Source organism: Leopardus geoffroyi, chromosome C3 (assembly GCF_018350155.1).
Source record: "Leopardus geoffroyi isolate Oge1 chromosome C3, O.geoffroyi_Oge1_pat1.0, whole genome shotgun sequence".
In the NCBI taxonomy this organism is placed as follows: Eukaryota; Metazoa; Chordata; class Mammalia; order Carnivora; family Felidae; genus Leopardus; species Leopardus geoffroyi.
The window spans coordinates 98,974,857-99,001,703 of record NC_059338.1 but is presented as its reverse complement, the minus strand read 5'-3'; the positions used below and the strand labels follow the sequence as shown (position 1 = coordinate 99,001,703).

At 39.0% G+C, this 26,847-nt stretch overlaps 1 protein-coding gene and 1 long non-coding RNA gene across 2 annotated transcripts; both read right to left on the bottom strand.

The window, feature by feature from the left end:
- Positions 1-7,954: 7,954 nt before the first annotated feature.
- On the bottom strand, positions 7,955-14,786 carry KCNV1 (potassium voltage-gated channel modifier subfamily V member 1). Its single transcript, XM_045453877.1, has 3 exons — positions 14,194-14,786; positions 12,804-13,333; positions 7,955-9,558 (listed from the first exon to the last, which is right to left on the bottom strand). The coding sequence occupies exons 1-3, from the start codon at positions 14,658-14,660 to the stop codon at positions 9,047-9,049; spliced, it is 1,509 nt and encodes a 502-aa protein (XP_045309833.1). The 5' UTR covers positions 14,661-14,786; the 3' UTR covers positions 7,955-9,046.
- Positions 14,787-15,197: 411 nt separating this feature from the next.
- Positions 15,198-16,640, bottom strand: LOC123585575. Its single transcript, XR_006706291.1, has 2 exons — positions 15,809-16,640; positions 15,198-15,417 (listed from the first exon to the last, which is right to left on the bottom strand). It is a non-coding gene; the product is annotated as an uncharacterized LOC123585575 (long non-coding RNA).
- Between the last annotated feature and the right edge of the window lie 10,207 nt (positions 16,641-26,847).

Genomic DNA, 26,847 nt, shown 5'->3' with positions numbered 1-26,847 from the left:
TATTTTTATTGAGGCTTCTACATGTAATAAAATTATTTTCTAAATTTGTCATCATGAAACAGAAGTTTGCTGAGGTACAGTGGTAATTTGTTTCAAATGTTGTCACTATTGAGGCGCCTGGGTGGCTCAGTCAGCTGAGAGTCTGACTTTGGCTCAGGTCATGATCTCCCAGTTCATGAGGTGAGCTCTGTGCTGACAGCTCAGAGCCTGGAGCCTGCTTTGGATTCTGTGTCTTCCTCTCTGTTCCTCCCAGGCTCGCAATCTCTTTCTCTCTCAAAAATAAATAGATTAAAAAAAAATTAATATTGCCACTACTTACACTTTAAGTTCGTTCCAGCATTAGATCTTAAACACGTCCTATAATTTTCACATTATCATTTTTTAACATAATAAAGCAATATTTTACGGACAATTTGTTTTAATTCAATTAAATATTACTATTACCATCAACTGAGCGATTGTCATACCACTGATAACCTTTCACAAAATTCACAGAAAGCTTGAAAACCTCCTTGGAATACACAATTTTGCCAATAGCAGGTAAAAATTACTTGTTCTGGTTCACAAACCACTGTAAATTATGGTACTATAAAATGAAATTGTGAAATATTTTTTTAATTAGAAAAATTTATTTTTTAATGTTTATGCATTTACTTTTGAGAGAGAAAGAGAGAGAGAGAGAGAATGAACACAAGTCGGGAGAGACAGAGAAAGAGAAGGAGACCCAGAATCCGAAGCAGGCTCCAGCACAGAGCCAGACGCAGGGCTTGGGGCTTGAACTCAGGAACCTTGAGATCGTGACCTGAGCTGAAGTCAGAGGCTTAACCGACTGAGCTACCCAGGAGCCCCTAACTTGTGAAATCTTAACGTGTCAATTATAATGACAGACAAAATCATACACCACAAAATCAAGAAACAAAATTAAGTAATCGTTTTCTGGCAACACGTGCTTCCTGTACATCCTTCCCATGTCCCTTTCCCGCTGTTCTTATAATCTGCTGCCACCCTATGTGTTCAAATAACACAAATTGTTCCCAAATCTAAGAGTGAGAGTCACACAATTACTTCTAATACACATCTTGTTTTGGTATTAAAATGATAACTCAGAGGAATACTGCACAAGAATCAAAAATAGATCTACTATTTGTTTTATAAAAATTAGCTTTATTTGACTCCAAGATGTATGTTTTCTTTTATAACACATTCTTTGATCCACAAATCTACCAGTCTTAAAATTTGGAAGAAGGAAGAAAAAGGCTGTTGTGGTATTGTTCTGGCCAATTCTGATATGGACTAGACAAACAGTGCCACAATACTTTTTTGTTTCTAGATCATAAATCATCCCGTTCATGTAAATACGAGGTAACTAGTCCCTCCCTCTGCATATATACAATGTCTTCGAAAGGATGTCATATGAAATTAAATGAAAGACTTAGGCTCTGTGCTCTGAAAAAAAGTTCTAGAAAAAAGATGTCAGAAATGGGTGAGAAAGATGATTTTGTTACTTGAATTATCCAATATATTTGCTAAAATTTCTCTGAAGATTTATTCAGAAGATAATATGATGAATGCCAAGTGGCGAGAGAGGATCATTTGTCCAGGCATTGAGGATGTGGAATCAAACAAATTGATTTGCTTAAGTTATTAGCACATTTTATTAGCCCATGTGAAAAAATGCATAGAATATGTAACTAAAAAGGGAGAGTGAAAGAGTACTAAGTTAAATAATTTATCAAATGTTCAGTGATAAGACATTTCTACAAATTATGATTACAAAGTTAAATATTCTATCTTCAAAGTTAAAAAGAAATTCCACGGTTATGCGTGGAGGTTATGCGTGGAGGAGTCATTTTCCTTTGTCTGAAATCTTAAAGGTAACTAGCTCATATGAGGAAAAAGCTATAAGTACAGCTAAAGATAGAAGAGTGGCTTTTATTTTTATATTTTTATTCATTTATTCTTTCTTTCTTTTCCTGATGGCTTGTGGTCCTGAGGATATTATTGTATATGAAGAGCTTTATTTGTTTGTTTTTTTGTTTTTAACTTTAGGAGCAAGGCCTCTTGCAATGAATTTCCTACAAAGTATAGTTTCCATAGAAACTGTAACTGTCTTTTATTTTCACATGTACCATTTAGAATTAGTTGACAATAATAATTATAGACTACGTTGAGATAAAACACTGGCTGTACAGCAAAGACATGTATAAAGACATGGTTTCAGGAAAATTGTCCTGGTGTACAGAAACCGAAATTATTTTTTAAGGAGGATTTGGTTTTCCTACTTAGAAAGATGATTGAAATTCTATCTATGCACCCAGTATGAAGTATTGAGGTGATTATTGTTACCTGTCAAGGAACGTCTACTTCCCATAATTTCAAAATCTCATTTGTTATCCTAAAGTTTTGTTTCTCTCTCTTCCTTTTCCTCTCTGTGTCTCTGTCTCTGTTTCTTTGTCTCTGTGTGTGCTTCCATGCATGCATGTCTGTAGCACGCAGCAAACTTTTCAAAACTTCTTCTGTTCAATTATTACTTCTTTGGAAATAATTTGAATATTGAACAATAGAATAATGTAGAAAATCATATATCACCATTATTTTCTTTTACTTATAAAACTTCTTAGACTATAGACCTTCTAAAGAAGGCATATAATTGGAAGAAATGTCACTCAACTTAGAATATGAAAAGAAATTCCAAATGTTAACTTATTTTCCATTACTTCGGATTTAGTTGCATCATGTTGTTGAAAGCTAAATGTGTTTATCTACCTCAGTGGTTTTACATTAGCTAATCTAGACACATGAAAGTATTTTTCAGAGTCATTGGATTTTTACTAGTGCCCTATTAAAATAGTATCATCCTGAGTGTGATGGTACCAACTCAGAAATGAATGGGACAGGATTTAAGTTATTTTGAAATTTCCCCTGAAATAGCATTTTGTTAATGCTATTTTTTTTTTGTTTGTTCAAGAATAAAAGTAAGTAGCATGGCAATAACAATTTTATGCAGCATCATTAACTATGGGTGCACCTCGGTACACAATAATGAAAAAGTGTTTTCTAAGATACCAAAATTCCTTTGAGGTAGAGAAAAGCATAAGCAGATGAGAATTTTCTCTATAAATAACTCTTTTAGGACGCGAGGGTCCAGTGGGGTAAATAATGTGCTGCGATGAGGAGCTGTGGCTAGTAGAAGAGGTGGATGGTGGCTACCGGCTGTCATTTTGAGACCAACTGCAATAAAGAATGCTCTTTTGTAAATTTTCATTTTCTAAATTTCCCTCAGAAAGAGGGGCCCATGGGATTCACGGGGGGCTACTTCTGAACCTGTGTGGGGAAGCAGACCTGGGTGTTTCCAGGGCTTGACGTTGGTGGCCATAAAAACCCATCGTTCAGATCTCCTCCTGAGCAGAGCACAGTTGACTGACAGCCTGAGCTGTTGTCCTCTGAGTACAGTGCCATTTCTGAAAGAGATGGGCTACTTCTCCATCGACTTGGTTGATGTTTTCTCAGAAATGGACTATTATCAGAGATTGTTTTTACTCAATCCTTCTCTTTCTTTTTTCTTTACAGATGTCAGATTTGCATCATGGTCTGAAAGCTCTTCCCACCTTCTCTAGACTTCTCCCGTTTATCCGTCAAGGCCTTCCCCCTCCACCTCCCCAGGTAAATGTCTTACATGTAATTGGTATTACAATAATCACTCGTCTTGGCATCTGCTTCTCAGAGGATTTGAATTAACACAGAGTTTGGAGAAAATATAAATAATTTGCAGTTAGATGTGGTAATAATGAGATATTTATTGGATATTCAGGTGTAGACATTGAACAGGCAGTTGCATACAAAAATCTGAAGATGCAGGAAGTGGGGGGGAGGGCTAGTCTGGAGACAAATTTGGAAGTTGACTATGAATGATACTTAAGCCATGAAACAGGATGGGTTTATGAATGGGGCAATGTAAATAGAGAGGAGAATAGATCTGAGGATTAAATCCTGATTAAACATTTCAACCAGAAAAGATGAATGAGCAGTGGAGTAGAGGGAAATCAGGAGAGTGCAGTGGACTGAAAGTCAAGAGAAGAAAGTGTGTCTAGCAAGTCAATAACCTTATAAAATGCTGCTGATGGATCAAGCAATATGAATTCTAAGAATTAATGACTGAATTTATCAGTGATTGGGATAATTGCTGACCTCGAGAAGAACAGTTTTAGGATACGTAGAATTGGGAGGCTGATTTGAGTGGATTTTCAAGCAAGAATAGGGAAAACAGTGAATATAGAAATGGAGTAAGTGAATATAGAAAATGCTATCAAGGAGTTTTGCCATAAAGGAGACCAGGGAATGGGGTGTGTCCTAGAGGGTGATATAGGTTCTAGGAGCTTTAAAAATTCATTTGTTTGCTTTTGTTTTTATTTTTAAGATGGGAACAATTAATCATGTTTTTGTGTTAATAGAAATGATCCCCTAGCAAGGGGGAAAAGTGATGGTGTAATAGGGAGAGGGGGACGGCTTCCTGAAGCAATGTCCTAGAGTTGAAGAGGAGGGGTAGGATGGACAGTTCAATTCACATAATAGGAGGAAAGGCAGAGTGAATAGGCACAGGTGGAGGTAGGTGGATAAATGTGGGTGTCGGCCCTTGTGGAAAATGTGATTCTATTTTCTCAGTGAAAGTGGAATGAAAAGGAGGTGTTAGAGGTCTATATTTATCTAGAGAGAGTGAATACATTCAGGAATTGCAGTATGATTGCCTAGCAGCATTAAGAACCCATTTGGGGTTGTAGGCAAGAATGTAAAATGAGAGCAGTCTGCATACATTGGTTTTTTCTGTACTCATGATCAGCTCTGTGGAGGCAGGAACAAGTAGGCACTGGACTGGATTTAATTAGGCTTTGGGTCTTACTGATTGAATACCAAAAAGGAAGAGGGGGGCAATGGAGTTGAGGGGGTAGGCAAGGGAGTGATTCTAATATAAGGCAGTGAGGCCACAGTGAGGACATGGAGATGGTGAGTATTCAGGTTTCCCATTAACCCTAAAGACATCATGTAAGCAATTACCTACAGAGTTTATGAGTAAAACTCTCCTTATGTGACGTTTTTTTAAAGTTTATTTATTTTGAGAGAAAGAGAGAAAGAGTGTGCACCAGCAGGGTAGGGGCAGAGAGAGGGAGAGAGAGAATCCCAAGCAAGTTCCATGCTGTCAGCACAGAGCCCAATGCAGGGCTCAATCTCAGGAACCATGAGACCATGACCTGAGCCAAAATCAAGAGTCAGATGCTTAACTGACTGAGCCACCCAGGCACCCTTACATTTTTATTTCATGTATCAGCATGGCTTGGAGCAATGTTGGGAGTGGTGGTGCTTTGCGAAGGAAAATCACCAAGGGAAGCACTAACACATGTCATTTGCCAAACGATATCTTGGGCCAGAATTGAAGGACTGATAAGACAGAGATATTAATGGCTAATATTTCAAAAGAGCAAGCTTTTCATGTTAACAAAATGTTTCAGTGGAAATGTTTGTCGAAGCATTAATCTTACCCTATGATAATATTTTGCTCGGATAACTTGGGCCTGCGTATATATTCTCTGCAAGGGCTTAGTCAAAAGATTTTAATAGGAGTAGGAATTCCACAATGAAACACAGTACTAAGATTTCTACCTCAGTTAACTTCTTTGTGCATCTAATTCATTATACTTAATACTACTTTGTATTAAAATGACAAATGCAACAATTCCTTGCATATACAGGAAAAAAACCCGGTAAAACACGAACATCACGCCAGTTCTACTAGAGATACCACAGTGATTTCTTAAAATTGCTCTTTTAGGTACTCAAGCATTACCTCTGTGCACACAAATGTTTTTAATTAGTGTTCTCTAAATAGCTTAAAGAAAGCCAATAATTCCATCATTGATATTTCTGAACAAATTAAATATATTGTTTTATAGCAATAAGTCTTACATTTCTGAAAAATATCAAATGTTTTTTTAAACGATGGGATATAAAATTAACAGATACTTCATATGTTACTTAAATTAAATTTGGTTTGCTTATATGTACATTGCTGAATAAGTACATTGATATTTTATATAACAGCAAAGGTGACTAAGCAGTGGTATTTAAAATTTCTTTTGAAATGTCCACATCTTGACAAAATATATACTACTAACATACCACATTTGTGAAGAACATGCTTAGAGTCTTTGGTGGTAGAAAAAAAAATCTATATAGAATACATATGGTTTTTTCATTTTTCTTATTTTTTGTTTTATAGCTACTAATTATTCTAAAGATAGTATTTTTCTTGTCTTATAATGACTGTAAGGCATGACAATGACCTTTCCTTATAATCAACATTCTACCTCTGAGAATAAGCTGAAATTTTTCTTAAGGCATAGTAAACCTCTCCATACACAAGAAATTGACTTGCCTGCCTACAAAGTGAATCCCTATCCACAACTGTGTGGGAATAATGAAATCTATAATATGACTTTTGGGAGTATCATTTTCAGGGTTCAGCAGATTAGGATTCATTCCTGGCTCTGTCACCTGTGTATGGGGTGTGTGAATTTAGCCAGGTTACTTCACCCTCCTATGACTCCATTTCATCATCTGCGTTCCCCTCACACTGTTGAATAGAATATTAAATACAAGAGAGTAGGACTTGGTCTGCTTTAAGAATCCCTAGTGCCCAGCGCACAAATGGGTCCTAAATAAGTATTTGTTGAATAAATAAATGCAATACTTAAAGCAGGATAACAGTAATTGTTTAATAGGGATATTTTGGGATTAATGACATAATACATCTTGGGCATAGAGCACAGTCCTAGATCAGAGCAACTATTCTTTTTTTTTTTTTTTTTTTTTTTTTTTTTCAACGTTTATTTATTTTGGGGACAGAGAGAGACAGAGCATGAACGGGGGAGGGGCAGAGAGAGGGAGACACAGAATCGGAAACAGGCTCCAGGCTCTGAGCCATCAGCCCAGAGCCCGACGCGGGGCTCGAACTCACGGACCGCGAGATCGTGACCTGGCTGAAGTCGGCCGCTTAACCGACTGCGCCACCCAGGCGCCCCTCAGAGCAACTATTCTTAATGGGGAGAGTTCTAGAGAAGCCACAGTAAGTTTGGCTTCTGTGTCTTATCTCCCCTTCAGATTATGGGTGGGATTTATACTAGAATTAGTGACCCTATGCTATCTTCCGGCACCTGTGCATTGTATAAGAGGGAAAATATTTACTTTATTACCATTCATATCTCCTACATCTTTCACGATATTTGGGAGAAGTGAAAACAGGCCAAGTGGATTAAAATATTTTAACATACAACCTAAAGCTCATGACACCACTGAAAATGTTTTCAGAGCTTAAACACCAAACACCAGAGGTAATATATACGATATTTTATTGATTTAAGATGTGTATTTAAAACCTTACTTATCCAAAATCTGGATGGATTTTATAATCAATGGCATCTTATAATTGACTGGGTTCTCTCTTCTTTCCTTCCTTTCTTCCTCCCTCTTCTTCCTCTTTCCCTTCCTTCCTTCCTTCCTTCATTTCCTCCTTCCTTTCTCTGTCCTTCCTCCCTTCTGTCCCTACCCCTCTCCTTCACTCCATCCCTTTTGTTTTCGTGGTTCATAATATAATAAAGTGTTTTAACTAGAATTGATGAAATATGGTATAGCCATATATTAAAGCAGTATTTCTCAATATGTATTTCTTATCACCACCCAACCCAGGCAAGGAGCCTTTTAGGCATTTTTTTCTCTAATTTTCCACTCCATGAAATTTTAACACCATAGGTATACTCTATATCTGTTTATGTATTGCGTGTATGTATGTGTTTTCTGAATAAAAGGACTGATTTTTTTCCCCCCTAAGAACCAATTTCATCCCTTTGGGACACTATTACACCCACTGAGAAGGCAGGTATTAAAGTGACACTCCATATCACTCTTAGTTTTTAAAAACTCATTTACTAGAATATTGGGAATCATCAACTAATTCTTAGGTTTAGAACTTTTGGTTTTAATCATATAACAGAATGTCTAGGAATTTTATCATTATCACGAATGACCGTCAAATGCTGTCAAATGCGTGCAAAGTTGGAACATTTGCTATTTACCCCAAAAGCCAGAAAGCTATCTATAATATTTTTGTTAACAAATAAAAGATTTTCAAGTTCATCCAGTGATATCATTCAACATATCATTCTCATTTTATGAAATAAGACTATTTAATACTTTTAGTGTATATTTTTAGGATGTTCACTACTTCACCTTTACACATTCGTGATTTTAAAGACATAATTTGAACACCACATCAATAAAGAGATTTTTAAAGACCATCTAATTTCCAAGGGGTACAAGAGACACCTGCTTTAGGCTACACTACTGCACTCCGTGGAGACGATGAGAATGTACAGTTCTTGAAGCCCCTGTTCTGTCAGTGGTTAAGCAGCCTGGGGATTCCCACCTCCAACAGTAATGACTGAAATCAGAAGTTAGTCCCTCTGTGATGAGTGGTTTGCACCAGAGGGAAGACACCATCTATGGCTATCAAATCAGGATTTGCGCTTGCAAAGCTAATTGTTATATGTAACAACTTTAACCGATGGAGGAAGGAGTGATTTATTTACTTGAAGAATGTCCAGTATGTTCTTAAATGTTCACTTACCTTTTCTCTGGGCCGTGTAGCTTAACTCCCATTCTTTTACATTAGTGGTGCAAAAAACCTTAAAATTAGTGATGCATAAAATTTTAACTTTGTTGGATGTATTGCACTATTATATTTGACAATTCAGACATGTGGCCTACTTGTATTGGGTTATGTTAAATGACTATTTTTTGCGGCTCAACTGTGTCGAAACAATGTGCACTCGATTTGGGGGACGTGAACTATTCTAGCAGACCAAGCAAAATATCAGCAAAAACTAACACAGGTGGTATACTCAAAAGAGAGTCCTCAACAGTACATGGACATCCATATCAAGGCTTTATCAGTTGAGTTAGTTGTACACAAGCTTTTGTAAATAAACTGAAAGTGGCTTCAAAACCAGAAATCATCTCCTCCACTGCTCCTAGTACTTGCCCTTTCTCTGCCTTTTAACCGAAGCATCTCCATGATACTCCGGGCATAGACATCTCTCAAGTTCACACTGATGTATGAGTCAGTGGCTATATTCTTGGTAAGCTTCTTCAGAGCTTCGCGCTGTCTAACAGCTGCTTCCTTGAGCTTTAAGGTGAAATAGCAAGCGGAGAAGCGGTCGTTAATAATAGCAATAGGCAAGGCCAAGACAAGGATTCCTGATAATATGCACATGAAGGCCACGATTTTGCCTGTGGTGGTGTCTGGTCTAATGTCCCCGTATCCCACAGTAGTCATGGATGTTGTGGCCCACCACCATGCACAAGGGACACTTGTGAAGGTTGTGTCAGGAATACTCTGCTCAGCAAAATATTCCACAGTTGAAAATATAGAAATTCCCACAGACAAAAAGAGGAGCAGTAGGCCGACTTCTTCATAACACTGGGTGATTGTCATCCCGAGTGAGCGTAATCCTGTAAGAGAACAACTGCTGTCAGTCCCTGGGCACCTCTTCCCTCCCCCACCCCTCCGCTTTCCTCCCTTCCCTCTCCTTTCTGACTATCCACCCACAAATGTGCATTTCACATCTAATATGTCTGCAGCATTGGGCAGTGGTTCTGGGGATAGAGATGAGAAATCATTATCTTTTTCTTCAGGGAGCTCATAGTCTAGTTGGTGGGGCCAGATTGAAAAAGATAGAAAGAAATATTTACTAAACACCTACTATTTATACCAAAAAAAAGTGACAGATGAGACTAAAAAGCAGGCAGTGGATGTATGATGGAAATTATATGTTAATCCACAAAATGGGAGGCCTGTGCAGCATCGCAAGTGGAGGGCTCACTTGGCAGACGTGCATTTCAATGTATCGCTTTGGCACACTTTTCTGATGCTGGTTTTATACCGTCTCTTTACATTTGATGTGTCTGCTTTACTCACCCTCCCAATGAAGTTGAACATAATCAGGGTATTGTTATCTGAAAGCCAGAAGGGGTAAAGGATGTCCTCCATGAGAATAAAGTGAGTGAGGCATCAGTGACCAAGCTGACGTGAGAACATCATATGCAATCATGGGACATTCTTAATGGTTTACCATGTCCTGAACTCCCATGACACCCACTGAAATGTGCACCCTTAATACCAAAGCCATGGGGAAACATTTCCCCTGAGTACATAGAATGTCTGCTTTCCTGTAAGGAGATAGACTAGAATACAGATTATTCCTTTCACTGCAGAAAGGTATGGGGGACTGAAGCTACTAGAAAATTCATTCACTGTGAGGCAGTGGTGTGTTCCCTATTACTATCCTGAGGACCTATGGAACCCCTGGGAGACACACCCAAGAGAATCCAATCCCATCTCTAGAGAGACTCAGCCCCTAAGGAGAGTCAGTTGAGCCCATAATGGGATTACAATTTGATAAGGTATCTCCCCTGACAACTAGAGTTCCTGAACACTGCTAAAAGCGTATCCACGTTTTGAAGTCATATCAGTCTGAAGCCAAAATGATACTGTCTCTGAAGGTCGAAGTAATATCTCCTAGAATTATTTTAATTTTATTCACTAGAGACTATTTAAAATTCATTAAAATACCATTTGTGCCCTCATTATTTTTAAATTTTGTTCTTAAAACTTTGAGATATTCTTAAATTATGTACCAAGTATTTTTAAAGATTGAGGAATATTAATTTTGACGTTTAACTTCAAAAGAAGATTTTTTTAAGAATACCTTTAGAATACCTTTTAGAAAACTGGCCTTGATGTGTCTGCATTGAATTGTATTTCTGAAATAAACTGACCACATTTGAGAAAAACCACAGTGAGGAGACTGTTTTCATTTCAAGAAGAAATGTTCTAAATAATTTTGTAAAGAAAAACAAAGTTGTCTGAATTTCTGCACATTACATCTATTAACTCAGATAATCCTCAAAAAACAATAGGAGATTGATGTAATTATTAGGCAATTTTACAGATGAGAAGATTGAGGCACAGAGAAGTAGCATAAATAGTACAAAGTTACTGAGCCAGGATTTAAACTTAGGCTCTCTGGTCCTCCTGTTATTCTATAATACCTCTCAACTTATATTTATAGTTTAATACATGGGGAAATATGTCACCTACATCTACATTTTGCTAAATGTAATGTTTAAGATAAAATTGTCAAATATTTATGGAAGCATTCATATCCTTTCAATAAATTAAGTCTTTATTAATACTTTGTACTGCTTTGGAACTGAAAAAAACCTTTGAAGACGTGACATTGTGGAAATTACTATTATTTTCTTTTTCTTTTCTTTTAGGAGCAAATGTAGTCTTTACTGGGTGTTTTTAAATTGAATCCTGTGAAGAGTTTATAAATACTAGAAGAAAGCATCCTATTATGTGTGTCAGAAAACAAAGAGTGGTACTTCTAAAAGTTGTTGGAAACCCCATTATCACATCGCTGGTATGGGAGACTAGCTAGGAAAATACACTACCAAAATTATGTTCGAATAAGTCCTAATTACCTCAGAGACGTGGGGGAAAAACATATTTGAGGTTAATTTCTCCCTATATTAATAGGAAGTGACAACCACCACAAACTTCTTTGAGGTGACCAACCAGGCACATATCTGGGGGAATAAGGTGGAAATAGCTAAATTATTTGTATTCATGTGTATTGTATTAATATGTATCATATTAACATGGCATCCTACTGGAGTGTTTCTTAATGTATGGTCCATCAAAATCACTTGTAAGCTTGTTAAAATGTATGCTCCTTGATCCAACCCCAAATAGTAAAATCTGACTCCTCATGGATTGGAGATCAGAATTTGCCTTCTAACAAGCTTTTCAAGGGATTCTTATTCTTATTTTCATTAAAATCTAACATCAGTTAACACATATATACTCCAGAACACCCAACAGCCATAGGACCAGCCACTGAAAATTGCCACCCTCAGGGAAATAGGGATCATCTCTAACGGATTTGTGTGACTTCCCCTGACATTGTCTGTAACTTTCATGCACAATTGTTGTTGTGTGGGAACTTTTCTAGGGGGAATGTTCATTAGATTTTCAAGCCTTCGTATGATACAAGCTAAGGAATTTCTGTTACCATCTCTCTCATTCATCGCACTTTAGGGACAAGAAAATTCTTAGATACTAGACAAAGCATTTAGTAATTAGTATCTTCTGCTTTCTTCCAAAGCAAATATTTCCATTGCTTTGTCAAAAATTATGGGGCGGCCAACAGTGCCTAGTCATCTCACTTTCTGCATGGCCAGAGAAAGCATTGCAAGACTGACTTTTTTTTTTTTTTGCCAAGGAATGTGTGTGGTAAGCCCTTCCTTGGACACAGAAGAGAAACTGGCTTATGTCCTTATGTATCATGAATAATTTCTGCATCTCTTTTAACGTGCTGTTTATACATATATTATCTAGAACTTTCTTGAGGCCGAGTGTCTTTAATTTTTGTACATCTTCTGAGCAGCCGGTTGAAATAAATTGAGGTTAACAAGTGGTCAAATTGTTTCTTACATGTCATATGGAGAGAAGGAGTGTGGGCGGCATCTTCTTTATACTTGTGATAACAACTTCCCAGCACCATTTTGGTTGGGTAAAGTATGGGAGTTGGTAATTTTGAGTATCAATTCAGAGTCACTTCCCTGGGACTACAGTCAAGCACTAATGTTTACAAACAATGGCAAATTAAAAAGCATCACTGAAATTTGAATACCTGTGGAATGTCTGCCCAGCTTTAGCATGCGTAGAGCCCTGAGCAGCCTCAAGACCTGCACAATGCGCCCCACATTTTCCAGCTCCTGTGTAGTCTGGCTCCCACTCAGGCTCTCTACCAGAAGAGTGATGTAGAAGGGCAAGATGGCAAGGAGGTCTATGATGTTCGGCACCTTCCTCAGGAAGCGGCACCTGGCCCGCACGCACAGGAGGCGCAGGATGAACTCGCCAGTGAACCAGCTGATACACACGTACTCCAGGATTTCCAGCAGCTGCAGGTCCAGCCAGCTTAATTCAGCTGACATCAGGGCCATGTTGACGATGGACACCACCACAAAGATGATGGAGATGACCCCAAAGATTCGAGCAGCTGTGGAAGATCCAGGTTTCTCCAGGATGTTCCAGAGCTTCTGGCGGACAGTGGGACAAGGTCCTTGTGAGAAGTCCTGTTCGCTCTCATGTTGACTCTCCTGGTCTTCTGTGTCCTTCTTAAAGTCTAACGTTTCACTCAGCTCCTTCCTTCTGAAGTATCTTTTAGAAAAAACAACTTGGTGATTAGTCTAACTTTTTAAAAGTACAGAAGTAAAAAAAAAAACAAAAAACAAAAAATAAAAGATTAAACTTAGCAGAGAGGTCATGCTTTTTTATTTCAGTAAAATGCAGAAAATGACCATTCAAATTTTACCCGGGCTGTCTCCTGCCCACAGTACCCCAAAGTTCTCATTTAAGATTATTATTTTTAAAATGGTACTTTCTTGTTAGAAGTTTATACAAAAGGATTTATACATAGCAAGTCTACTTTAATGCATTTTATTACCCATTTTTCTTGTAACAAGAACAGAAGTTTGTCCTATGGAACCTTTTTGTGTGTGTGATGTAAAGGTATTCATGAAGAAATGGTACCAATAGCGAGATAAAAGGAAAGTCGTCATCAAAGTCCCAGAAACATTCACAGTCAAGGAACCAACTTTCTATCTTCTGTATTGAAAGCAGTTCTCCACCCAAGTCTCAAGTTAAGTAAGGGTTCTCAGTGATAAATGATAATGCTCCCTACTGAAACCTACATCCCTATACATGCATCTTCTGGATCATAGCTTTTCTAACTCACTTATTCAATCATCAAGTATTTATTGCAGGCTTGACCTCCTTTGTCTTAAAAACGAATTGGCACGCATTTATCCAAAAAAGGAGGAGGTTTAAAAAGTTCCAATCGAAAGCTGGCTTTGACACTTTCCGGACCCACCGCCACCCCACCTTTCAGCTCAGAACTGGCCTCAGGTGTTTTTCAGGCCTGCGTTCCGCGAGGATTCCGAAGCCTCACATCTTATCTCTGCCGCCCTCTCTCCACTGCGCCCGCCTCCCAGCCCGGCCACCGCACGCCTCCCGGGTACCTGTCCCTGCAGCAGGAGTCGATGCTGAGCTCGTCGATGCCCCAGTATTGGATCTCCTGAAGGAAGGAGAGCGCGCACAGCTGCTCCATGACGTGCAGGCGGCCGGTGCGGTAGTAGTGCAAGACATAGCGGAATGCCTGCGAACTGCGGTCGAAGAAGTACTCGTTGTCCACGGGGTTGGCATCGTCGCAGAGCTCCAGGGGACTGGGCACGGCGGCCAGGGCCCCGCGGCGGCGGCACGAGGCCACCACCACGGCCAGCTTGCCCAGGCGCGTGTGCGGGAAGCAGGACAGTGCCTGCTGCGAGAGCACGAAGCGGCTGCCGCCCACGTTGACCGTGAAGCAGTCCCCGAGCGCCAGGGGCTCCCCTTCGCCCTCGCTGCAGAAAACGCTGGACTCCAACGAGGTCAGGGAGCAGCTGTCCAGCGACGAGTCCAGCGGCGCCCGCCCTCGGGAAGGCAGCTCCATCCCCGCCGCCGCTGCCTGAGGGCGCCACAAAGTTGGGGGCGCGCCGGAAGCCTCGGTCGGGCGAGGGTGGTGGCACGGCCCCTGGCGGCGGCCGGGATTTCCCTGGTTCCCGAGGGGGGTGCCTCCCACCCGCGCACCCCTGCGCTCGTTCCCCCTCTGGCCGCTAGGGCGCGGCGAGTGCGCGATAGCAGCGCACGAGCCCGGCGCGCCCAGGCTGCGGGGAGGGGAGGGGGTCGCGCCCGGGCGAGTGCTCAGAAGCGGTCCCAGCCAGGGACAGCCCCAGGGCACACCTTCCGGGACTTACGCCCTCAGCCCCCGCTAAATCTGCGAGGGAGATTCCAAGCCCGGGAGGTGTACGTATTCAAAGCCTCGTTACTTAGAGGGTGGAGCGGGCGTGCAGGGGGAGGTGGCGGGTCTAGAGTGGAGGAGGAGGACAGGATGCCTCTGAGGGGAACGAACGCACGCAAGGGGGATGGCAAGACTCACTCCAGCCCAGGAGACCGAGAGGAAAAGTTCAGAAAGCCGAGGAAGTGGTAACCGGGTCAGAGTCCTTTCCAACTTGAGGATATATATTCCTCCGTCTCCTTTTACTGCGGCGGCTTCACAGGCCTCCCCGGGAGTAGTCGCTGGGGGTATGAGCACGTGGGGGAGGGGGCGCCGGGCGAGGGGGCCGCATCATCTGCTCCCATTCATTCTCATCCTAGTCTGATTGTCACTCGCGCTCCATTTTCTTCTCCCTCCGTCTGTTTCTGACCTGCTGGTTGAGAAATTGATGATGACTTTTAACTGAAGTCCCAGTGAGTCGCTAAGAACTAGGGGTCACCATTGCCTCGTATCGAGGCACTTTGCGCCCTTCGGTTTAGCCATTTCTGCCCGAAGAAGTTTCCCGGAGAGCAGGCGTTCTGGGCGCGTTCCCCGGCGCACAGCGGAGCTCTCATTTTAGGAGAAAGGGAAGGCAGAAAGACAAGGAATAGAACAGGCGTGGGCTGGGGCAGGAGTTTAAATAGTACCGACGGCTGGGTGAAGGTAGCAGCCGAGCGCCTTGCCCAGGTGAGACCAGAGGTGTACCCACTGGGCCCCTTGGAGTCGAGCCCCAGCCCACCTGTTGGACACGGGGTGGGGGCGGGGAGGAGGACAGGGTGACTCACCTTCCGCTCCTGGCACATCAGCGCAGCGCTCAGAGGCCGCGGCTGTTTAGGTAGCCTTCGGTAGATTCTCCCGGTGTACACGTGAGGTCTGACTTGACAGGTCCAGGAGGAAAACTGTGTTCGAGGCTGAGCTCTGCACTGGCGCTTGCTGCCTAGCCTCGCCTCATCTCCGCCGCCTCCGGCTCTGGCCCCTGGGCCGCCCCCGCCCGCGCCAGCGAGCCATTCGCGGTTTCCAGCACCAGCTGTGGGGAAAGCATGGAGCCGAGGGAGGTGAGACCGGAGGAGGAAGTGAAGCACTCCGTGACTCTGAATATCATATTCATCCTGAAGACACCTCAAGGATTGCTGTTTGGATTCCCGTTTCCCTGATCTGTGTGCTCACAAATGCTCAAGAACAGAATTTTCCATGTCTGCTAAACTCAGGGTTAGGGAACTTATAGTAACTGCTTTGTGTAGCACGGTTCAAGGTTTTCTCATTTCCAGCCAGCAGATGAGAATCCTGCATTTTCCAAAAGCCTTTGCAAGTGAACCGCACATCTTTTTCTTCTTGTAAGTAGTTTTAGAAAGTATGTATAAAGAGATGAGCAGGCAGCTTGGCACAGTGGGGAGAACTTTCTCGTAAGTGGACTTAATGGGCGCCTGGGTGGCTCAGTCTGTTAAGCATCTGACTCTTGATTTCAGCTCAGGTCACGATCTCCAGGTTCTTGGGTTTGAGCCCCACCCACCTCAGTCTCTGCGCTGATGGCAGGGAGCCTACTTGGGATTCTGTCTCTCCTCTCTGCCCCTTACCTGCTTGTGCTCTATCTCAAAATAAATAAATAAACTAAAAAAAACAAAAAACGATAAATGGACTTGAAACGTGGTTGTTTGGTTCTGGCTTTACCAAATGACTGCGGAACATCCAGCTGTCATTTAGTTCCTGGACCTCCATGCCTTCCTCAAGCAAACTTCCATGTTTCAATAAAAACACTAAGCATTTCCTGTGGGCTTTATGTCAGGAAATTTTGTAGGCTCTTTACTCATTCAGTACCTTATTTAGTCATAATAACAATACCCCTTTTACAGAAGGAGGAAACAGGCAAAACAGAAATTAAGTGATTTACTTAGGGTCACACATCCAAACTCAAACTCAGGACTAGTTATAAGAGGCTGCCCTCATAAACACAATGCTTGGGACATCTCCTTTCTGTGTGGCTTAACAATAAATCAAAGTTGTGGTTGCTTTTATTTACTTTTTAATTTATTTTTGCAAATTTCTAATGTTAAATGATGTATTTTTCCTGATCTTTCAAAAAATGTTTATGGGGCATCCACTATACACCAGGCATTAACAGACAAGGTCCTTTTTCTTGTGGAACTAAAGTTTTTTCTGTGAGAATAAACAGCAACTTAAGTGAAAATTAAAAAAAAATAGTATAGTATTTATAGGTTATGGTTCTCTGACAGCTATTCATTTGGTTAACTTTTGCCTCTGTAAGGAGCTCTTCCATTTAGAAAATATGGAGGAGGTAAAACCGGTCAATACTTCATCAATATGTTTAGGTACTGTGTCAATTTGTCTAAGGTAGCAGAACTTCTCTTACACAGGAAGAAAAACTCCCTCAGCATCTCTATTACAGATTATTTGGGCATTGAAAAAATTCCACACTTCTGTTAAGCTTCATTCATACCTTAGTGTAAATAGCTTTCATCAGAGGATTAGTATTAAAGGTCTAACCTAATTTTACAGACTGTGGTAGGGAAGGAGGAAAGCTTTCAGAAGAGAGTGACAGCTTTAGGTGAGAAGGGAGATCTTGGACAGGTAACAGAGGTTAACAAACTGTTACTGAGGCTTGCACTGCCATCAGAACCCTAGATTTCCGTTGTAGTTAGTGGTATCCTGTAGAAGGAATTAGAACAATAACCACCTTTTAAGTGTAAGGCCCACGCTAAGTATCTGAATTCTCAGGAATGGTCCTATGAAGTAAATATTGTCTTCCTTGGTTATAGATCTCAGCTCAAAGACTCATGTGCGCCAAGGAGCTTTCCCAGTTATATAGTGAATATATATATGAAGGGATCAAAATTGGGGTCTTTCTCACTCCAGATTTCATCTCAAGTGCCAAGATGAGACGCTAAAATTTTCAACTGGGCTTCAATTGTGGTTAATACAATTTCCAGTATATAAAATAATCATAACTAGAGAGATGATGACTAGTTAACCAGTAGCATATAAACACAAATGACCCATTTTAAAGTATAGAGTTCTCTTGGGTAATAAAATTTTCTGCCCTCTTCCCTGTCCTGTTCCCTGTAATCTGTTGTCTCTCCTCCATTGATTTCCAGGTTTGAGTCTGAGAGCCCAATGAAAATGCAATGATAAATAAGGGCAGAAATAAGTCCATTCAAAGGATGTCCTTCCTGGTCCCTGATCTTGACCTGAGGTATACCCTAAAATATGTCAAGAAGTGAAAGGAGAATTGCTGATGAGTACTTGGGGGTGGTGAGGTCTTGCTTTCAATTTCCTTCCTACAAAGCCTGGGAGGAATGTGACTGTCACGTAGGAGGCAGCTCAGTACTGAGATGTGAAAACTCAACATTGTAATGACTTTGGGTATATTTTCTCTAGTTATCAGATGTTATATTCAGGTGATTTTCCATTGACAGTCTTGTTAGAAAATGCTCTACTGGTGTTTGGCTTTATCTATCAAGTCTTCTAAACATTGATTAAAATCTCCAGGTACAACTAACTGCTTTTAGTTCTTCCAATTTTTGTGAATATTTCTAAATATATTAATGAACAGCATGCATTCTTAACAGTCCTGTTTTTATTTTATTTTATTTTATTTTATTTTATTTTATTTTATTTTATTTTATTTTATTTATTTTATTTTATTTTTAATGTTTATTTGCGGGAGACAGAGCATGAGCAGGAGAGGGGCAGAGAGAGAGGGAGACAGAGAATCCCAAGCAGACTCCAGGCTCTGAGCTGTCAGCACAGAGCCCAACTCAGGGCTCAAACTCAGGAACTTTGAGATCATGACCTGAGCCGAAGTCAGCTCCTTAACCGACTGAGCCATCCAGGCGCCTCAACAGTCATGTCTTTAAATTGGATTAAAAGAAAAAAAAAATAGAAGGGTGCCTGGGTGGCTCAGTTGGTTAAGTGTCCAACTTCGGCTCAGGTCATGATCTTGAGGTTTTTGAGTTCGAGCCCCATGTCAGGCTCTGTGCTGACAGCTGGCTCAGAGCCTGGAGCCTGCCCTGGATTCTGTCTCCCTTTCTCTCTGCCTCTGCCCCGCTCACACTCTGTCTCTCTCAAAAATAAATAAACATTAAAAAAATTTTTGGTTTTAATTTAAAAAAAAAGGGAAAAAACAGCCGACTTTAAATGTCTGATTATTGATAACAATAGGGGCCCCTGGCTGGCTCAATTGGAAAAGCATGTGACTCTTGATCTTGGGGTTGTGAATTCAAGCCCCATGTTAGAGGTAGAGATTACAAAAAAAAAAAAAAAAAAAAAAAAAAAGAACTTTCAAAAAAAGAACTTTTCAAAAACAGAAGAATTGATTATTGATAGCAATTAAGAAAAGTTAAAAGTCATTTGAACCACATTAAGAATTCCTATTATTAAAACTCTGGAACATTTCATTTAGGTTTTTGAAAAAATGAGAATGTATTTATATTAATATTATATTTGATTTCTGTAATCTACTTAAATAATGTACTGTGTTCTGTGAAATCACTAAGTCTCATCTTTTATAAGAATGTTTTAAAATGATTATACATATATGATAGTAAGTCATTGACAAAAATTTTAGAAAAATGTACATTCAATTCATTATTAATTTAAAACAAAAATACAATTTTACACTTATTCTTAATAACTAAATAGGGGAGATATAACAAGTGAATACTTTTGATAAAGAGTTTTTTAGAATTCAACTTGAGTAAATTCCATCTTTTCATTTTCAACTGCTTTAGTGTAGACTCATACCTTTACACTAAAATCCCTTTAATTTTTATCATTCATTAACAATGCAGACCATATTTCATGTGAGGCGTGCGTATCTATCTTTGACTCAGTACTTAATTTCTCAGGGACTGACAACGAGATAAGTCACTGGTAATGATGTTTCAAAATGCCTTTGTATATGGACAAAATGACATTGTCCTCTTCATTGCACTGGGACATGTTTAAAGGTAAAGGAAAATCTGACAAATTCTAGCTATTCATCTTCCATGAGTCTTCTAGGTGCTTGGAATAAATCCTCCCAACTGTATAACAGCCCACTCTAATGCAGAATTTAGCTTAATGTGGGCTTGTTCTGGATTCCTTCCAAAGGGAGGCAATTATCTTTGGAAGTACCCAAGAACTCATTTTTATAGCCTAGTCTGCTGCAGAGATCACTGAATGGGTTGATGATGGTGATGATGAGGATAACAATATGGTAATAATAGCTGCCACGTTTGCTTATTCAATTTCCGCTTTTTTATTAGCTGTGTGACATTAAGAGGGTTTCTTAATCCCTCTATATCTCCTTTTCCTCATCTGTAAAATAGGGGGTCACAAAAGTACTTACCTTATGTTACTGTTTTAAAATTAAATGAGATAATCCATGTAAATGTTTAGTGCAGTGTTATTATTTCTGTTGTCACTATTATTATTATTATTATGTTTCAGAAAATTTTTCTGATCCCCCTTACTGAGCACTTACTATGTGACTGTATCACATAGGATGTCACTTATTGCCATGTTAAAAACTTACCTCATTTCATTTATAATGCTTATAACCCAACAAAGAGAGTAATATTATCATTTTATCTTTGCAGATAGAAACCAAGATAACAGATTTTTCAAGTGTCATAATGATAGTAGAAATAGACTTGAACACCTTTGTTGGACTGAAAGGCTTTGAAGGACATTAACATGAAAATAATGCAGTGAGGAGAGATTACTGTTAGAAATGCTCTTCTCTTTAAAAACAGTTTTATACAGAAAATTTCTACTCTACACTTAAAATAATTGAGATGACTATATATTTTATAGGCCATGACCAACAACAATTGCATGTGATTTTCATTTTAAAAAATTGGTTCTTACTTCTATCCATTGTAAAGAAGGTAGTTGATTGGATTGGTCATTAAATGATTCTCACTAGTCCACTGTGATATGCAAAAGACATAGTGGCATTTTTCCTGAGTTACTAAGAAGCTGTGTAGAACTAGGCACTTATTGTTCACTGGATTAACTTCTATGATTACACTGAAATTAAATTTTTACAAACAAGATTTAGAAGCAGTGAAGCAAACTCAGGGTAAGTGCTTTGTTCATCCTGTCCTGTAAGCTGTTAAGTGAACCCTATATTGAATTTGAAAAGTCCAATTAAATCCTATCAAATGCCCTTATGTTGACAGAGATTGAGTCATACGGAACCATTAAAAATGCTTTTCGTCCAGTATATGTGATTTATTAATATTAGAAGTAAAATTGCATTTAGACTTACCCTTATTCTATTTAGTGCTTTCTTCCATTATGAAGGAACTCAGTAAACTTGAATTCCATTCTGTAATTGGAAGAGAGGTAATCTTTACATTTCATATGTGTTATAAGGTTTTTTACATTGCATTTCCTTGGTTTTCCTGGAATCAACTCAAAACTGAAAAGTTTTTTGGGGTGCCTGGGTCATTCAGTTGATTGAACATTGGGTTCTTGGTTTTGGCTCAGATCGTGATCTTACGGTTTGTGAGTTCAAGCCCCACATTGGGCTCTGTGCTGACAGTGCTCAGCCTGCTTGGGATTCTCTCTCTCCCTCTCTCTCTGCCCCTCCCCCACTCTCTCTCTCTCTCTCTCTCTCTCTCTCTTTCTGACTCTTGCTTAAAAATACATAAATAAACTTAAAAGAAAAGTTTTTCAATCAGTAAATATTTATAGAAATGTATTTTGCAAGTTCCAGGAGGGTGGTTGTATATACAGATAGAATATGCATTATATATCATATACATAAGTTATACCATATATGTGAATAGACACACAACATACACACACATAAGAAACTAACAGTACAGTAAAGTTTACCCTGATTACTATGTCAGTGGGTCACATTGTTATTACTCCATGCTAGAAAAGTAGTGAAAAATCAGAAGCAATATAAGGAAAATAGTAGAGATAAGTAAGGAGAAAGGCAATTTTTCTTTGCAAAATGGTTCTTAGTTACATAGTATAGTTCCTTTAAATAGCCTCCTCCTGTGTTTTAAACGTGGTCTAATTAAAGAAAAATATGAAGTAATTTTTTAGGACACATATGCTGAACTCTGCCAACATAGTTTTATTAACTACATTGTAAACTTGATAGAATACCTATTATTCTCATCTCAGTCGGAGCACATAGAACATTAATTTAAATATTTTATATATTAAATCACTACACATAAATGGGAAACATCTAATTCTGTTTGAGTTCAAAATTACTGCTTTTTACATTTAACTGTATGTTTAACTTATACTTTTATCACTGGTTCAAAAGAATAGAAATTTGGGTTTACAGTCAGCACACATTAATTTGGTTAATTTGAAAAAAGAGCCTTGGATCAGTGCATGTGTTACAGAGAATATTTTCTCTACACAGTGTAATTAAATTGGTGGGAACTGAATATAAAAATTTGTCATTTTTTCAACATGAAAAACAGCAGTGAGCCATCTGGCTTCTCCTTCACACCATTGCATCTGATTGACAGGTCAGTTATAGACCCGGCCTCCCCATTCTCCCACAAACAGATTTCCCAGAAAACTAAACCAAATGGGAATCCAGAGGAAGTTAAAACATAGCAAATTTGCCCTGGCCTGATTTTTTAAAAAAATTCTAGAAGGTCAAATTAATCCATTTAGTAACTGGGAATGTTTCATTTTCATGGCAGCAACGAGAAATATCCTATTCTATACTGCTTATGCTATTTGAAATGGAAAAAAATAATCTCAATTATATTGTAAAAGAAGAGAGATAAAACAAATTGTGATTTTAAAACGACTTTATGAAATATCAACTTCGTAATAGATTCAAAACTGACACTGACTCTAGGCCACATATGTCTTACTTAATTAAGAACAGATAATTAAGGTAATTAAGAACAGATAATTACCGACCATACAGAAATTTTGAGAATAGTAAGTAGTTTTATGGATGCATATGTGTTTATATGCGTGTATAGAACAGGAATTTTAATTTGTTTTTTTAATGAAAGCCAAAAATATGGAACTGTTTCCTCATTTAATATTGCTCAATAAGTAAGAAACTATCACAACTATTTTTCAGCAAAAATTTCAAAAAGACTCCATTCACAGTAAAGTTTTGTCTTGCTTCACTTTTATTCTGGTAATAGTATTACCAACTGGCAATTAAGGTCTTTGTAAAATATTTAGTGAATGACTAATTGTAAAATAAAAAGCAAGTTTGGATGTATTTGAACAGGTAGGAATAAGGCCACGGTAGAGGAGCGTGTGGCCTCTTTCAGTGTTAAGAACGTGGGCAAACCTTGCTGGCATTTGGAGCCATGTTCACAGGGGAAGTGGTGACCCACTTTCAACTCCTCTTTGAATGAGAATCTGTCCCTAGGGCAATGAGAGTAACAAAGTGAGTGAGCCTCTCTCCAGTGAATTGGTGGAGAACACTTTCTTATATAAGTACTGGATAAGGGATGCTGTTAAAATATTTGTTCTCAAGGTTGAGGGTTTTCCAATATGGCTATGATAGAAGGTGGCTGGCCCATGTCTCAAGGTAGTTTCAGGACCCCTTTACACTCTTAAAAATTATTGAAGACCTCAAACTTTTGCTGATGTGGGTTAAATTTATCAATATTTATCACATTAAAAGTTAAAACAAAAAATTTAGAAGTATTTATTAAATCATTAAAAAAAAGTAACAAGCACAACACTTGTTAACGAAATAAATACTCTTAAAGAAAAATGTTTTCCAAAACAATATACTTAGTGAGAATAATGACATTGTTTTATAATTTTTCATATCTCCTTGATAGCTGGCTTCATAGAAGACAGCTGTATTTTCATATCTGCTTTTGCATTCAAACTGTTGAAGTTTGATATATTTCTTGAAGTTTATAAAGAAAATTCAGTGTCAGATAGGTAGTTGGAAAAAAGAGGTGCATTTTAACAGCTTTTGGATATACTGTTATATATGCTTCTGTGCTATACTAGAACATGACAGGCTAGTTCCAAAGGAGAATCTGAACTGTATCAGTGAGTTTTCATATTCAGTTATATTAAAATCCATTGGCCTGTCTTCCCTTGGAAATTGTTTTTTAATCCATGCATGATTTTGTTATGTCATTGCGTTATTCTTTTGGAAAATGTTGGTTTCTCCAAAAAGTGACACACTTAATTAAACAACACCAAAAAATCCCTTTTGTTAATATCACCACCAATTTCATCAGAGAAGTTTTTAAGCATTGGGAAGCTATCAAACTCATGGCAGTAGAAAAAAGCTTTGCAAAATTCTAACTTTCACTTGGAAGCTCAAAATTTGTTATCGGCAACAAATACAGTCTGCTTCCTTGACAGTAACAGGATCCACTCATTCATTTTAAAGAAATTACTCATAAATATCTGAATAGTTTGTCTCCCAGTCCATGTTTTCAAGTGAAAATGGTGCTCTGTGGGAAAAAAGCTAGTTCAGCTTGTAATTCAGAATAATTACACAAGAGCTTTTCCTTGAGACAACCACGGATGTCACAGAGAGCTCCGGTACACTTCCCGTTTAGTTAAATAAAACACTTAAAAAGGACATGTACGCAGGTGATAAAATTTGACAAAATTCGTATTTTAGTCAAATAAGTAACTTTTATTATTATCCATCAAGGATATTGTTAGCTGGATTTTTTTTTTTTTACCCCTTTAAACATGTGAAGAATATGATGACAGCTGTACAGATTGGTGTTACTGCTTTGAGGTGTGCTAACACCCAAGCATTTTTACCCACCATTGCTCTGACACTATTAGTGCAAATCTAGATGCAGTGGAAAACACAAATAACTCCTTGGTATTATGGAAATAATATTTAAAAAAAATTTATTTTCAACGTTTATTTATTTTTGACACAGAGAGAGACAGAGCATGAACAGGGGAGGGGCAGAGAGAGAGGGAGACACAGAATCCGAAACAGGCTCTAGGCTTTGAGCGGTCAGCACAGAGCCCAACACGGGGCTCGAACTCACTGGCCGTGAGACCATGACCTGAGCCGAAGTCGGACGCTTAACCAACCAAGCCACCCAGGCGCCCCTGGAAATAATATTTTTAATCAAGGACTCCTAAAAGGTCTCATAAAATCTCAGGGGTTTATAGACCACATTTTGAAAACTATTGTTGTAAGAAATATATGTATTTTGACAACTTAAACACAGAATTTATGTGTTTAATTTGAAATTACACAAAGATGTATAGGACTTTTATATTTTGTTTTGCAAGGTTTCATAAAAAAAAATTCCTGTACCTAATGTATGCTGTGAAGGTAAGCACACACATACCCTAAACATAAATTTTACACACACACACACACACACACAGAAATGTGATCATATGAATGTATGCATATTTTCAGATATGCAGAAAAAAATGTAATTAATCTCAGCTCCAATTATAGGATATAATATAAAGTTAAGCTTTTCTTTTTAGTTTAATCACATAAATTTCATATAATGCCATAATTTAAAAAACTTTAAGGTAATAGATAGTTTTTTGTGTAAAAGTGCCCAGTCTCAGATTTTTGGCCTCCTTTATGCCTCACTCTAGAGGGGCAAGGTATGGTCCAGAAAGATGAGATTCTCCTGTATAGTTTAAGTGAAACCAATTGGATCATCACTGGGTAGGAGGAGGGCTTCCTGGACTATTGTTATATATATGAGTGCAAACTGCCAGAAGCCAACGTTGGGCCATTTGCTTCTTCTGGTCTGTAAGTTCCTCTCCTTTGTCCCCTTTCCCCTTTGCTCAGGTTATAAATGGTTAATCAGTTCCCTCCAGTATCTCATCTCTATCTCTCCCCAGCAGTGCATGGAGCCACTTCTGGTTTCTGTCTATAATCTTCTACTATTACTTCCAGATAATCACATCTGCCCCAAGTTAGAAGTAATTGGGTTTGGGGCACCTCCTAGAACTTGCAGCTTCTCAGGACACCTGGGTGGTTCAGTCAGTTAAGCGTTAGACTTCAGCTCAGGTCATGATCTTGCAGTTTGTGAGTTTGAGCCCCGTCGGGCTCTGTGCTGACAGCTCAGAGCCTGGAACCTGCTTCAGAATCTGTGTCTCCCTCTCTCTCTGTCCCTCCCCTGATCACTCTCTGTCTCTCAATAATAAATAAACATTAAAAAAATTAAAAAAAAGAGGACTTGCAGCTTCTCACTAAAATGGAAAGCACATGTTCCTGGGCTTTCTCGTACCTCCTAGAAGCTTCTAAATTCCTTTCCTGGGCCTGCAGGGGTTTGTCATCAATATGTGTTTGTGTTCATGAGGGATACAGGAACCCTAAAGCTGATCTTCTTCATGCCCTATCTTTCCCTCTCCCCTTTTTCTTTATAATTCATGTTTTCCCCCTCATGTCTCAGTCATTGGTTCTCAGTGTTCGCATGTTCTCCTTAAAAAGACACTTGGAAATGTGGTCATGGTGGTGTGGATGGGGTGGCTTGTTTTTACCTGTCACAAAAGTTGGAGAATACGATTGACAGTTAACTACGTAGGAGCCAGACATGCTAAATATACTTTAATGTATGAGCAATAAAGAACTGTTATTCCAGAAATGCTAGTAATGCTGTCATGAGAAACAACGCTCTAGATACAACTTTCTCAGAACCTGGGGAAGGAGGTTTCACAGCCTAACAGTGGTCTTTAATAACAGATGCAACAAAACTTATCTAAGTCTTCCCACGATCCTCCAGATGGATGCCTTGAGCTGACTGCACAAAGTGTCATGGACCAGAAATACAAAAAAAAAAAAAAAATACTATTATCATCAAATGAAATATGTACATATATTTGAATTTGTGATCACTTTTTTGCTACC

What these genes read in the sequence shown, in the direction of transcription:
- KCNV1 (XM_045453877.1), bottom strand. Translation starts at nt 14,660, where the DNA reads ATGGAGCTGCCTTCCCGAGGGCGGGCGCCGCTGGACTCGTCGCTGGAC. An exon ending in GACTCCTGCTGCAGGGACAG is followed by an intron (nt 13,334 to 14,193) that starts GTACCCGGGAGG and finishes TTTTTCTAAAAG; the next exon opens with ATACTTCAGAAGGAAGGAGC. An exon ending in GCTGGGCAGACATTCCACAG is followed by an intron (nt 9,559 to 12,803) that starts GTATTCAAATTT and finishes GTTCTCTTACAG; the next exon opens with GATTACGCTCACTCGGGATG.